The sequence below is a fragment of the Orbicella faveolata genome, unplaced genomic scaffold (assembly GCF_042242905.1).
Source record: "Orbicella faveolata isolate gen_17 unplaced genomic scaffold, um_ofav_v1 contig_26, whole genome shotgun sequence".
Classification (NCBI taxonomy): Eukaryota; Metazoa; Cnidaria; class Anthozoa; order Scleractinia; family Merulinidae; genus Orbicella; species Orbicella faveolata.
Window position 1 is genome coordinate 5,252,501 of NW_028301554.1, and position 15,000 is coordinate 5,267,500.

Consider the following 15,000-nt stretch of genomic DNA (forward strand, 5'->3'; position numbering starts at 1 on the left):
AATGTTGAAATAGAGGTTTAACTGCAGCGAGAATATGGCCATAGACAAGGCTGTGTTGACGACCATCGCACAAGCTATGATAAGCAATCGTATGAGGTTACTGGAGTGTTTCATTACAGCCGACAAGATCAGTCCGTTCATGGCCTACAATTGAATGAAAGAAAAAAAGGAGCGTTTAGTTACTGCTCAGGAGGAGAAGTGTTATCAAATGTTGGTCTGCTATAGGATAGAAACATGGGGGATGGGCATTAGAGGGAGCTAAACAGACGCCCAGTTTAAAAGTATCTGCTAGCAGAAACTTAAAGAGCAAGGCGAAGAGAAAGTGATAACTTTCCTCGCGAAAAAGTAGTCCGTAGTTTTAAACCTTTGAAAATGGCAATTAGGACATACCTGGCAAAAAATGATTACCAAAGTCCACTTTGAATAACCGCGAAAGAAACCTGGATAACAAATCGAAGCGAATAATATTTTAAAACTTTATTAATCATACATTAAACAGCTACCAGCTTATAACAAAATAACAAGGGGAATTGGATAGGTATTACTTAAGACTCAAAACGACATTCATATTTTGTTTATATGTACAATTATAAACTAACAACAATTGAATGCGATTTGGTTTTCTCAAGATTTAGCGACTGTTCAGTAAGCAAATTCATGGATTTTTCTTAATAAATGATTTTGGTTACCTCAAGCAACAATTCTAAGAAATTAAATTTTTTACGAATTTTCAATAATTTTACTACCCGTTCCTTAAATGCACTCGCATTCACGCGATAACCTATACTAATAGACCAATTTCGATATATTAAAATTCAGCCTAACACAATAGACCTCAGCACGAGGCTCTGGGGAATAAACCCGACAAACTCTGTAGTTATTCCCCAGAGCCTCGTGCTGAGGTCTATTGTGTTAGGCTGAATTTTAATATATCGAAATTGGTCTATTGCCCCACAAAATCGATCAAACTCACCAGCAGATGGATCAAGAACAGATCCCAGAGATCCTTGCGACCAAGCGTAGGCACACAAGTTGAAAATCATACCATACAAGTACATCAAAGTGTTTTGCAAGTGAAGGGAGAGCTGTCGAACGAATCAAAATTTCAGGCCTCTTCCAAAATACGCAGGAGGAATTTAAAAACGGTGTTTTCACTCTGAAAACGCATCAGATGTTTTCCCTCCACACTACGCCGGAGAAATTTGAAAACGCAACAATCACCGGTCATTTTGGATTATTTTGCGTTTAAGGAATGCTCCGTTTTCAAAATGTTTTCCGTCCACGCTTAAACGCAAAGCCGGTGTTTTCAAATTCCTCCGGTCTGAAGAGCGTTTTCTAATAGCCCCGTTTTCGTGACGAACTAGTGTGGACGGTGGGCCGAACCGTAGAAACAAAGCTGCATTTTAAACTAAATTTCTTCAGCGTAATGTGGATAGAGCCTAAAATTCTGCGTAACTTGTCGAGAAGTTATTGGCGTAAAATTACAAGCCAACGGAAATCAGCCTTCACTCTTACTAACGGTTGTACATGTGAACCGTAACCCCGCCTTTTCCCGGCTATGTGATTGGTCAATTAAAACATTAAGCCAAGTTATGGCTTATGAACTTATAATGAAATAAATTCGGAAAGAAAAAAAAACACTTTGCACATTAACTTAATTCCGCCGTTTACCTGTATTACGTCAAACAACAGGCAGTTTGAATCTGCATGGCTGTTGAACTTTTGACTTACTTGACTGACTTATTACTTTAGGTTCCATATGGAGCAAAGGGGATACACAATGCCCTGGGTGACTCCCATATAAAAAAGATGGCGGTGCTAGTCAGAAATGTAAAAAAAAAAAACTCTAAGAGGTACCAAGATCCTGTTTTGTGGGCGTGGCTTAAAATTTTTTTTTCCTCCCCTAAGTGGTATCAATTCTTACATAACACATTATCTCCTGTCATATTTTTTTGGCTCAATACCCTAAAAGGTACCGCAAAGGCTCCAGCTGTGGACCTTTGGAGGCTTAACACCCTAAGAGGTAGCAAAACTGCTTTTTTTTAACCCCTAAAAGGTACAATAAGCACCCTGTACCCCTGACCATTATATATGCGAGTCCCCCCACCCCCCGTGGGCACAGCGCTCCCAGTGGGACTCTATTTGCTTAGAACTGTTACTTAACTTATAGTTTTAATTAATAGTAAGGAGATTTATGGATACATTGGGGAAGAAAAAGAGAAAATTCCGAAAGGTTACCTTGTACTGCCTCTTCAGAATGTATTCTAAGTGAAAAAAAAAAATTAATTAATTAATAAAACAAGGAATAACTAGATTGAAATGATAGATTTAAATGTGAGTCACACTAGGACTTACATTTTGTACATGTATGTGTTGATATTTTATGTACTTTATAAAATTTTGTTACAGAACTTGGCTTGGTCTTAACTATTTCCCGGTTGAATCTTTCAAATTACCAGGGTGTAAAGAGTCCAAAGAATATCAGTTTCCCAGCTTGTCCTTTGGAGCAAGCTGTTACAAGAACACATGAGGCCAACAGTCATGTTCACTACCCTAAAAAACATTTTCCCACTAGCACATTTAATCAATTGAAACTTAAAATTAAAACTTACAATAATTTGATGTCTTACAGTTTTCTACTTTTGAATTTTCTCAAATTTTACCCCAAGAAATTTCACTCACCCATCACGCAAGTGAAGGATAAAATGCACTTGCTTGACAGTAAGATCTACTAACCCTGGGCTATCAAACACGGTTTTCTTTACACTGTGGGTACGCTGTTTGAATCTCCTGGATTCTGTCCCTTTCTGTCATGTTCAACCACTCTCTCCACCCTCCCTGTTCTCACCCCCTGCACCCCCCTCAAAGGCTGATGAAAGATGTACAGTTACAAGTAATTACCTGTTGAAATTCCAGCAAGGCCTGACATAGTACAGTAAAATACCATTAACAAGAGCCCTTTAACTGTAACATAAATCTGCTTTCCAATGCCAGTGGAGTTGGTTCGCACTTGTATAATGTCTTGGGCTGTTTGGAGTCCACCATAACTAAGGGAGAAGTGTTGAACTTTAGAAATGACATTACATGGCCATTTAGCCTCATTAACACGGGAAATAGTAGATTATAAGTCAGACATTCACATGCTTTTGGGGGACCAAGTGAACTGTCCATTATATACATGTAGGTGCCTAAACTATGCATTCCTGTGAGAATGTGCACAAAGAAAATTAATGAATATTAATCATAGCACATGTCAAGCTTGAAAATTATATGATTTAGGAAGACAGGCATGTAGCAAACTCATCACTCGGAAAAAAAAATGTAAATGAAAACATTGCTCCCTTCCTGCCTTCCTCCCTCCTTTACTCCCTTCATCCTTAGCTACCCACCTTCTTCCCTTCCTCCCTCCCTTCCTTCCTACCATCTCTCCCTCCTTTACTTCCTTCATTTCCTCCTTTCCCCCCTTCACATGTGTCCCTTCCTCCTAGCCACCCCCTCTTTTCTTCAGTTCCCTTCCTCTTTCCCTTCCTTTCTCCTTCATGTCCCTTTCTCACGCCTTCACCCCTCCTTCACTTCCATTCCTTCACCCCTCCCCTCCTACTTTCTCTCCCCTCCTCCCTCGCCCTCCTTCCTCCCTTCATTCGTCCCTTCATAATATACATCAGTTAAATTAACAGGAGGGCTTTTCATAACTGACCTGTTGAAACATCCAGCTAAAGTGATCAATCCAAGTGCAATCCACTGCTTTTCAGAAATATTTCTGGAAACGACCAAACAACAATAAATATTATATATAACTTTAAGTCCAGGCATTTTGTTGAAAATCTCCCTGTCATCCATACATGTACACATGCTTTACAGGCTTTGATCCTAAATCAAGCTTGCAAAAGCCAAAAGGCAAGGAGGGAGATTAACCCTAGTACTGTGCACATAGCTGTGCTACACATCTAATTGCAGCTTAGCCAGGAGATCTTCAAATAAAAAGTTCAAGAGTGTTTTCCCTGCAAAGCTTAATTTCTGAAAGCACTGAAATGTTTTATGACATGAGGATGTACAGCTTGCAAATAAACTATCTTCTACTTTTCATGAAGTATGAAAATTCCTGTTAGCCCTTTGCATGCTCCACCAGCTGCCTGTGATGACAGATATTAATAAGGCCTTCAAAAGACCTGCAAAAGTCCTTCAATAACAAGGAAAAAGCCATACAATATAAAACAACTTTTAACCTCAAGTGTTTGGTTTTCATGTGAAAATCTCAAAACTCAGCCGTGACAAATTGACAGCACTATTGTATTGCTTGGTCAATAGTGACGGCAAGGCCTTGGTTTGAGATTTTCCCATAAAAACCTCACTCTGTTAATAAGATGCTAATATAAAACTTCTTCAGTTGGTGATCACCTTCTGATTATGAGCCAGTAGAGAATCCCAGTGATTCCTGTTTTGAAATTACACAGAACCTAGAACACATTAGAAAACTGTAAGCAAGGGAAAGGGAAAACATCTAAGAGTAAAATAGTAATCATTACTAATAATCATATTATTATTATTATATGATTATCATTACTATTATTATTGTTCTCATTAATTATTATTATTATTATTACTATTACTATTATTATTATTACTACTAATTTTCGGTTTTTAATGTTTTCATTTATCAAGAGTCATGTTATCTATAAAGATTATTTGAGCTCAGAAAATCACCTTACTTGCCACTTTTTTGCTCTTACCACATTTGGACGTCATCTGTGATCTATTACTGAAAACACGCAAGGCAACAAGGAATCTATTTGTACTAAGCTGAGAGCTAGAAAGTGTGATTACCTGGAAGCTTGCAGGATCAAGGTAAACTTGAACGTGTACTGCTGTGTTGTTACTGATGAAGTAAAGAAAAGCAGGGAGGGAAAAGAACACCAGAGTCTTTTTTGGAGGAAAATGAACAGCTCCACGCCATATCTCTGGGATAAGGAAGGCCACTGAAAACAGAAACTGGAAAGAAAACAATTTAATATTAATAGTGGTCAGTCACAACATTATTCTAAAGCAAAACCAGATGGATTCTATGATTGTGGAATTAGAATTATATCACTCAACAATCTTATTAATTAGCTAATTTTTGTTACTACTGTTAGTAATGATTTGATTCCATGCACTCCTTCCATTATGCGCTGCCTTTCTAATTAAATGCTAACCCCACTGACTGCAGTTTTCTCAATAAGCACCCCATTCAAGTAAGCATGCCCTTAGCAAATTACATGTCGTACCATTCATTACACATTGATATAGAATAACCCAAATACGACAAATTAATTCAGGTCTTTTTTCTCATCTGAACATAATATTGAAAATGACTATAAGATCCCCTATTGTTACAGTTCTTGAGTTAAAGTATGTGTTGATTTTCATTAATCACAGCATTGTTAAAAGTACCATATTCAGAAGTATATGTTCAGAAAAACATTTAATAAGCACCTCATCCCCTAACGAGAACTCCTGCCAGAAAAACTAAAAGTGCCCTTCCTTGACCTTGAGCTACCAAAAGTAAAAGTAACACTCCAGACGGTAAAATAACTCATTATGGTATATGCTAACCTTGATGACTTCACTCAACAAGACCACTGAGGCAGAACTGAATGGGATTTTTCCATTTTCATCTTTACACAAGTTGATCAATATGGCATGAGAGCCATAGATCAAAACCCTATGAAAGCAAAACATGTGCGGTACAGTCAGATGATCAATAATAAAATTTTCTGAGTGAATTAAGTTTTTCACCTTGGTAGACCTGAAATTTATATGATTCAAGACCCTGATCCATTAATAAAATTTGTAGGCAAAAGCTTGATCCCAGCTATTGTGATAAAATATTATTTTGATTCATTTTTATTCCTTCGACGTGTCAGTAAATTTCTTCATACCCAGCAACCATCATGGCCTTCCAAAGGACCTTCATGAGAGGACCAGAGAACTGCTCAGAGGCCGATGTCTGAGGGAGCCTGGAGAGTAGTGACCTCGACATCATCATTTTCAAAAGAAGTCAAAAAAATCTGTGAGAAAAAAACATAAAGGCAACATTTATTATTAACCTCAAAGGCAATGCTGGTCAGCAGTGCTCCTGATCTCATGCCCTGGGATGACCCTGGAGATTAATCAGGGACTCCTGCAACTCATTGTGCAATTGCTCGCAGTACTTTGCTGTGTGTCAAACTTATAACTTTTGATTGCCTGCGGCAAAACATGTCGACCTTTGACTTAATTTCTGTTATCACAAATGCCAAGGAAACTGCTCAAAAGTTTCACAGAGCCATCATACCAGGCCTGGATTATTCGAAAAATGGATAACACTACCACCAGATAAATCACTATCCAGCAGATAGCACGGTTTGTTTTGTTAACACCTATCCACTGGATAGCTTTTTATCAGGTGGATAGCATTATCCAGCCTTCGAACGACTGGGGCCTGTATGTTTGATTTTGTCTGAAAAATATGCAACTCACAGGTACCATAGTTGATGTAAACAGTGCCAGATTATTTACAGATCACTGAGTATAAGACATTAATTTTTGCTGCCCATATCATCTCTAGTAAAATCTTCCAGGATTACAGAAAACATCTGAAAATTCCTCAGCCGATTATCTGACATAGACAAAATTGCATCATATCCTGCAAACTTGGTGCACCTCGCTTTTTTCACAAATTTTAGTCTAGTAATGCAAGCTCTGATTGGCCATAAAGAAGTCGTTAGCACACTATGTAATTTTATATAATAATTAAATGAATGCATGCACTCTGATTGGTCAATCAGCTATGGTTTATTGTACCAGTAACGTCATGGAAGTTTTGCATGTCTTCTGAATTATTATGTAAAAGCAATAGACCACAAGTTTTTATGGTTTAGAGGCATGATAAACCACTTGGGATGTTGGAAGAACACTCGAAGTTCTAAGTTCCAACATCCTGCGTGGTTTATTTAACAAATAAAGAAGCCTCGACTGTGCTCTGTTCTGTTGTAAAGCACGTAGGGAGTGATAGAGCATGAAAGTGTAGGGGAAAACACGAGACGTAGTCGAGTGTTTTTCCCTACTTCTTGAGTTCTCTACCGCTTCTTAAGTGCTTCACAACAGAACAGAGCACAATCGAGGCTTCTTTATTTGTTTTATGATAAAGAATCAGATGATTTCCTCATGCATTCGGCTGAATTTTCAAACCAAACTTTATTTTCCAAACGAGCAAAAGTGGCATCAGCCGTGCACTGTTCTCTGATAAAGCATGGTAAAATAAGCCAATAAATAAATAAATAAATAAATAAATATATAAATAAATAAATTAATTAACTTTGTTTAACAAGGGTAACACACAACAGTCTTACGACTGACAAACCCATGGCCCTCAAATTCCCGATCGAATTGGAATTTAGAAATGTTTATTTTTGTGGAGAGAGGAAAACCGAAGAACCCAGAGAAAAACCCTCAGAGCAAGGACGAGAACCAACATCAAACTCAACCCACTTATGACACCGGGTCCAAGATTTGAACCCAGGCCACACTGGTGGGAGGCGAGCACTCTCACCACTACGCCACCCCTGGGCAATCAAAATCCTTGTTAGAATTGTTCAAATAATTTGATTGGCTAACGAAGCAACAGCTATCAATCACAAACTGGACTTCAGCTAAGCTTTCAGTTTCGAGTAGCTTGAACGGCTTTCGAGAGAAGAACAATGCCTTCAAAGTTCGCTTTTAAGTTAATTTTTAAATACGGATCTAAAAGCAGGTAAAGGTTTATAGTCCAGAGGTATCCCGCCATATTGTGGCCCATGAAAACAAGCACTTTTCCAGTGGAAATTACGAAATGTGGAGCTCAAAGCTTGTGCATGAAAATGCGAAATACCGAGTTGAATTTGAAAGGGGCTACAGTTATTTACAGCTTGTAGCTGCATGCAGCAAGATTGCCCGAACTAGCGCAAAAGGTAGAAAGACTTAACGGCTCCCACTGGTTCTACTCCGTGCACAGAAGAGAATATCAGAGCAAGTTTTCCACTGACCACTCGTCGGTTTACTTCGCTGAGATGACCGGAGAACAAGCGTTACTACACTGCATGTAAGTGTTGTTTGAGCAAATGAGCATTTTTAATTGTAAATGTACAACAATAAAGCTTCTCGTCATAAACAGAGACAGTTCAATTGTTGTTTTCTGTCGTTGTTTTACTTCTTAGTATAATTTCTGCCTTCGTAACAAATATAATGTCTTTATCAAAGCACTGTTTAGGTTGAGAATTTGTTTATTTTGCTACAGCTGTACATGTTTTGTCGGCGGGAATCTAGCAAAACTTGTTATTTTAGTACAGTTTTAACACTACTGTTGCTAACAATGGTCTCTGTGAGCTACCGTGGCCCACAACTGTCATGGCAAAACAAAAAGTCACGGCATTACAAACTTAACTCATGGCAAGACAATGTTATCTGACGGCAAAACAAAATTAACTCATGGCAGTACACCATTAATTCACTGCAAAACGAAATTAACTCACGGCAGTACACCATTAATTCACAGCAAAACGAAATTAACTCACGGCAGAACACCCCTAATTCACGGCAAAACGCAATTAACTCACGGCAGAACACCCCTAATTCACTGCAAAACAAAGTTAACTCATGGCAAAACAAAGAAAACGAGTTGGTCAGCAGTTGGTCAGTGGTTGTTATTTACTTTTCAAATGGTATGTCATGTAACAGTAACACACTGCTTGCTCGGAAACCGCCATTTTTAATGCAGTGTTCCTTATCTTGAGCTCATGATGTTTTGCAGCTCTTGTGGTTTGTTAGTCGATCAAAATGCCAACTTTTGCAAAGACTGTGGTAAAGGTACATTTCTTAATCTGAAGTATTCATATTTGTATCTCTTTTAGTTATACCCAGGGTGACCGCTATATACAGGGCCATTATATGCAGGTTTGACTGTAGATTTATACTAATAAACAATTAGATTATGATTATTAATTTCTATTGCACGATAGCTGACTAGGGTGCAGCCCGAGTCAACTATCGCGCATAGAAATCGAGAGAGAATAATTTCATTTTTTTAGTATAAATCTACTAGTCGTGCAAAACGTCATCTAAATCCTCTTCACAGACACTTCAAAAACGCCAAGAAGCGGCCGTTATTTTGTTAACAAGGGCACACTGCTATGCTACTCACTATCTATCACAGAATAGATAGTGAGTAGAGTAGCCAATCAGAGAAAGATATTCGTGACAGAACGCTAGTAGATTTATACTAATAAACGTGAGAAGACACTGCTTATGTCATAGCACTCCGTGAATCCATTGCTGTGTTAGACGGTCAAAATCTAATATATTTCTTGAATTACTGACCGAGCTTCTCACGTGCCTATCGTTATTCGGAACTAAAAGAGATGCAAATACGAATACTTCAGATTAAGAAACATACCTTTACCACAGTCTTTGCAAAAGGTGGCATTTTGATCGACTAACGAACCACAAGTGCTACAAAACATCATTAGACTTGCCACAAGTCGACCTTTTCTTAAACCTTGACTTACTTATCTCCAGCGACAAGCGTAATCTTCAGGCGACGAAATCGCGAGGGCGAGCGCAAGTGACGTAAGTCGCGAGAGGTCGACTTGTTTCACTTGCAAGAATGTGACTCAGAACCTGAATTTTTGGCATGAAAAACATGATTGATATTTCTCACTTTTCATGTGCTCCGCGCACGATTGTCGCAAAAGCAGAAAATGATTTCCATCAAAACGTTTACGAGCACTGTTCTCTAACTCAAATGAATTTATTCGTGTACAGTGCAGTATGTAGTCAGCAATATTGACAAACGGCAAAAGCTGTTCCATTGAGTAACGCCTCCTGAAAAGTCAAAACCGTGTTTAAAGCGATCAGGAATTAAGCTTGTTTGTTTTAGCCTAGATTGGTCATCTAGATTAGACATTAACCAGCGATCGACCGGAGAACTGCCTGACAAATGCTGTAAACTTATGTAGATCTAGGTTGTACTGACAAGAATCCGAATTAACTAAAGGAGAAGGAATTAGTCGGGGAGAACTTTAATTCTGTAAAGCTCTCTTGATTAAAAGTGCAACAATTACAAGAACTGCAGGAACGGCTCTGTTCTTCTTTGAAAGGTCCAAACTTAATTCTCTGAAACGATCCAGATCACACAGGAGCTCAGGTCGCGTCCGTAAGTAAACAAACACGTATTGGTTGGATTAATAGCCTTCCACTGCTTTTCCCTGTCTGTCTTTCAAAGACTTGAAATTAAGTTGGATAAACCATATTCAATTGCTACCATAACATTCATATCCTTAAGTATATCCGAGAACAATCGCTAAATGAAAAAGATTTTTATAGTACTTAAATTCAGCAGAGATTTGCTCAGCGAGGTGTTGTTGGTCTTGCGTGACGTCATGACGTATAGTCAGTACTTGTTTGTTTAATTTGTATTTATGTCACCGGTGCAAAAATCCACCGGTAAAATTTGGCACGCTGCAAGTGGGAAAAGTTCTTTCAAACGGCGAAACTAACAATGGAAATATCATTGGAAAGGACTTTTAGAAAGTGTAAACATCATGAGCTCAAGATAAGGAACACTGCACTAAAAATGGCGGTTTCCAAGCGAGCAGTGTGTTACTGTTACACGACATACCATTTGAAAAGCAAATAACTACCGCTGACCAACTCGTTTTCTTTGTTTTGTCGTGAGTTAACTTTGTTTTGCCGTGAATTAGGGGTGTTCTGCCGTGAGTTAATTTTGTTTTGCTGTGAATTAGGGGTGTTCTGCCGTGAGTTAATTTCGTTTTGCCATGAATTAATGGTGTACTGCCGTGAGTTAATTTTGTTTTGCCGTCAGATAACATTATCTTGCTGTGAGTTAAGTTTGTAGTGCCGTGACTTTTTGTTTTGCCGTGACAGTTGTGGGCCACCGTAGTGAGCCATATTTACTGCAGCAAAATAGCTTCCTTCCACTGAGTTTGTCTGAGTCACAGGGGATGTTTAATTTGGGTCAAATTTGTCAAAATTCCAAAGCAAAAATTTGGAAGCCAACTTACTGTCATCAACCCATGCTCTGTTCTCTAATAAAGCACGCTGTTTCAGCCAATCAGAACGCGCGTTATATGGAAACTTTATTATAACAGCCTATAAACCATAAATACTTGTGGTCTATTGCTTAAAAAACAAAACAATTTATTACGTAAGCTTATTAATTAACTTTATATATCGTACAACTGCATTGGTTGGTTTTGTAAAAGAAAAGTTAAAACCAAATCGGAAGTATCTATGTGCACCTGTGGCCTACATAAGCTTTAAATTCTGTCTAAATTTCTCTCTTTTTACATCAATGTTGATCTTTATCAAGTTAAATAAACACAAGCGCGCGCGCGCTGTGCCAAACGAAGGCTGCAATGAACAGATCTGATGTTAAAAAAACCCAATGCATGCAAACATATAAACAAATTCGTGTTTACAGCGAAATATAAATGCATTCTTGAGTTAACCGCAGTATCATCAAATAATCAGATTAATCGTGCTGGAATTGGTTCAGACATTCGTCAACAAAGCAAGAAGACGCTGACAGCTGCAGTTCTTCAAACAACCAAATGCAACGATTAACAGCACCCTGGTCTAAAGTATTGTTTTAGATATATATACAAAGACAAAAGAAAGGAAAAGAGAGCATTCTAATCGTCAAACCTTTCACTAATGATCTTCTAAGACGCCTTCTATTCAGGTTTTCGCAGTCGAGCGAATATCACGATGTTTTCACTTCACCTTCCGGGTTTTTTCAGTCCCAGGTTCTTCTCAATGCAGAAGATTGGGACTGAACACGGTCATTTTTGCATAAGTTTTGAACGCCTGGCGATTTTCTGCAAAGTGGACTTGATTGCGGTTTTGCTAAAATTTGTGGTCTTTTTTTATTATTCAGAATGGTCGCGGAGTCTGCAGTGGTTATTGCATCTAGCTTATATATATTTTGCAGCTTTTTTGAGTTGAAACAAAGCGCTGGCTTCATTTTGTTCCATGGCATCTGTAAGTATATCGACTCGCTGCTGAACTGGCTACATTTGTAGCGCTTGGTGCAAAAGTAAATATCTGAAATTTGCTCTTGATTGCTATTTTTTCAGTGTTTTTATTAGCTTGTATTCCCTCGATGAAGTGGGATGTAGGGATAAAGAAATGGTTTCATCTAAGGTGAGTGCCAGTTTTGAGTATAACAACAAGTATATATCGGACTTTGATCTGAGGATTAATCTTGGCGGGTCAGTCTTATGATTTACGTAGGATAAGGCGGCAAACCCAACTAGCAAAACTCTGCGTTGTACTTTTGCTGCACTATGAGTTAATTTTCTTTAAATGGAATTGCAATGCTTAGGAACTGAATGTTGATCATCTACTCATTTAATTTGATGCAAGCCTGATTTGTATGACTTTGTGTACATCAAACCATTTGTAGGCCATTTGCTGGAGATGGTGTGGAAATTGGTTCACTGCTAGTTCCCATGGTACTGACAAGTCAAATGGCATTCATTGAGAGATGGGAGAGTAAATACCTTAAAGTAACAGGTATTCACCAGTAGAGATGTAACTTAAGTACTAAGCGAACTCATTTACAAGCCAAGCCAGTATTTTTGGCCTAAGTACACCTTCAAGGTTTCTCCAAGTCTTTGTATTCTAGTAAAATTTCAGGTGGCTCCAAGCTCTTCCTCAGCTTTTGAAATTAGCTGCAGTGTTTAGCAGCACTTAGCTACATGTATATCTAATTGCCCAACAGAGTCACACAATATGTGAGGCTGATAAGGTTTAGTTGACTAAACAATAATTATTGATTTATCATCTGGTGATGCACACAGAAAGTTTGTGGAGCACAAAATTATAAGCAATTGAAAGTTGCTCACAGTCATATATAGCGCATATACTTATTAAGATTTAATAGCCATAGTAAAATTGGTTTATACATGTACATGTAGTTTTAATTAGTTTACTGTATAGTGACATAAGCTGTCAGAGAAAAGCAGGCTATTGTGAATGGTATTAAGACAGATTCTGCTCAAAGTTCAAGCAATAAGTACAAAAGTTATTTACTAAAAATCTACTCATAGCACCATAACGTTTAGAATACAATTGAAAACAACTCACTTTAGTTCATTTCTCTAAGTAACGCCATGATTAAATTCTCAAGCATTCTCGTAAAAGTTCATATTAAACCTAGAAATAATGCTTAATGCTTGTGTTATTGTGTTTTTAACTAATGCGAAACCTCTATTTTAATTGAAATATGGATAACTTCAAGTTCAATTCTCTCACACAGAGTCAGCTTGAGAGCTAAAGTCTCGATAAGTTTTTCTTAACCGTGTTCAAAATATTACCATGCCATGAGGGTTTTTTTGGTAACTGTATTTTTTCCATTATTGCTCGAATGTTCTGCAGAAATCATCTTACTTATCATGAGTTCAAGCTGTAATACTTATCATACACTTAAGGCTGGTTTTCATCAGCAATGGAGTCATAGTTGAAGTCATAATCAGAAGCAAAGCGTCATATGATCCTACTGAAAATCAATTTGATGAGGTCAAAATAGTTTTAAATAGTCTAATATTCTGCTTGTGACTTGGTCGCTCATGATCCAGTGAAAACTAGATTGCCAGAGACACAACCTAGGAATAAACCAATCACAATGCTTGATTCCAGGTATTGTGATTGGTTGGTTGTTCCACCTCTGTTTCTAACTCTGACAATCTAGTTTTCACTGGATCATAAGCAGTGCAGTCCTAAGCGGAACCAGAAAAAATGAATTCAAAACGTTAACATTCTGATTCTTCTGCTTCAGATTCTGTTGTGCTTGTAACTCCACTTACAACTCCATTTTTTTATTTTTTGTAGGTTGTAAACATTTTTCACGACTGCGACTCTCACGACTTGTTAGTGAAAACCTCAACCTTAACTGTTAACTGTACAAAGTGTTCCATTTCTCTCCTTTTGTTCATTTAGAGGTGGAGAGGTCTTATCTTTTGGCTACCCAGTTGATGAGCATGCTCACTGTCTCCATGCTGCTGATTGTAAATCATGAGAAACCTCTGATTTCGTCATTCTTCTTTTTTGTGGTGACAACCTGCATTGCAGCCACAATAAATGTTCAATGGGGTGTGTACAGTGTAATGATAACAGGACTGACAGGAGTCCAATTCAGTCTGAGTGATTTAACAAAATCAGATGACCACATAGCAGGAGTGCAATTTGTTTAGTCATGAGTAAGGTTACAGGCAGAATTGGAGGACACAAAGTCCTGTTAAAAAATTCGATGACCACATGTACAGTTGACATGTACAAATGATTTTAAAAGGTCTTAATAAAAGTTAAAAATTTGAACTGTTGAGTGTGTTTTGGCCCTGGTGCACAGGAAAAAGATATTCATTACAAGTGCATCTGTCCAAGAAATAGCATGTGGAAAATGACATTTTCTGTGCAATTAAACTATATGTCCAGTTACAAGTATTGAGCTAAAATTGGGCCAATCAGATTTATGAATTTTGTTAATGTAGCTTTGATTCTTATGATAATGTGTTGTGCCAGAAAATGTCCAATGATACTCCTTCCAGTAAAGGTTTTTTCAGTTTGAACCCTCCAGTCCTCCAGAAATTCAATTTTTGCTTTATACTTTCCTATAAGAATTTTGGCTTGTGAAACCCCATTTCCCCTCAGAATTTCTGTTGAACATCATTGGGTGGGTATGGATATTTTCTGGAACCACACAATCACAAAATGTAATTTAGCAGCTCTTGGTAATTAAGCATGATATTAACCCAGTCTCTAAATTTTTTTGAAAAATCCCAGTATCTAAAGCTAAAAAGCATATGTCTGCAAACACAAACTTGATCAACAGCTGTTTTGTTCTATTTGAAGAAATATTTTTCCAATAGAATCAAACTAAAATTGGTTTCAAAATTGGGTAGTTTGAGAAGTCAGGGGTAAAGGAAT

The 15,000-nt window shown here is 37.8% G+C and overlaps 2 protein-coding genes across 2 annotated transcripts in view; one reads left to right on the plus strand and one right to left on the minus strand.

Moving 5' to 3' along the window:
- The window catches only part of LOC110062833 (putative UDP-sugar transporter protein SLC35A4), a 12,826-nt gene extending 977 nt beyond the window's left edge, over positions 1-11,849 (minus strand). Inside the window, exons 1-11 of the mRNA XM_020769774.2 lie at positions 11,719-11,849; positions 5,919-6,047; positions 5,593-5,701; positions 4,825-4,989; positions 4,399-4,457; positions 3,698-3,760; positions 2,902-3,047; positions 2,239-2,264; positions 974-1,085; positions 391-440; positions 1-144 (exon numbers count right to left, since the gene is read on the minus strand). The exon at positions 1-144 is cut by the window's left edge and continues 977 nt beyond it. Of these exons, the coding sequence (XP_020625433.2) occupies positions 1-144; positions 391-440; positions 974-1,085; positions 2,239-2,264; positions 2,902-3,047; positions 3,698-3,760; positions 4,399-4,457; positions 4,825-4,989; positions 5,593-5,701; positions 5,919-6,025 (981 nt within the window). The 5' untranslated portion in view covers positions 6,026-6,047; positions 11,719-11,849. The remainder of the gene's footprint in view (positions 145-390; positions 441-973; positions 1,086-2,238; positions 2,265-2,901; positions 3,048-3,697; positions 3,761-4,398; positions 4,458-4,824; positions 4,990-5,592; positions 5,702-5,918; positions 6,048-11,718) is intronic.
- A 34-nt stretch (positions 11,850-11,883) lies between these two features.
- Positions 11,884-15,000, plus strand: part of LOC110062839 (dolichol kinase-like) — an 11,876-nt gene continuing 8,759 nt past the window's right edge. The window contains exons 1-4 of the mRNA XM_089296218.1: positions 11,884-12,054; positions 12,150-12,216; positions 12,479-12,588; positions 14,014-14,166. Of these exons, the coding sequence (XP_089152344.1) occupies positions 11,952-12,054; positions 12,150-12,216; positions 12,479-12,588; positions 14,014-14,166 (433 nt within the window). The 5' untranslated portion in view covers positions 11,884-11,951. The remainder of the gene's footprint in view (positions 12,055-12,149; positions 12,217-12,478; positions 12,589-14,013; positions 14,167-15,000) is intronic.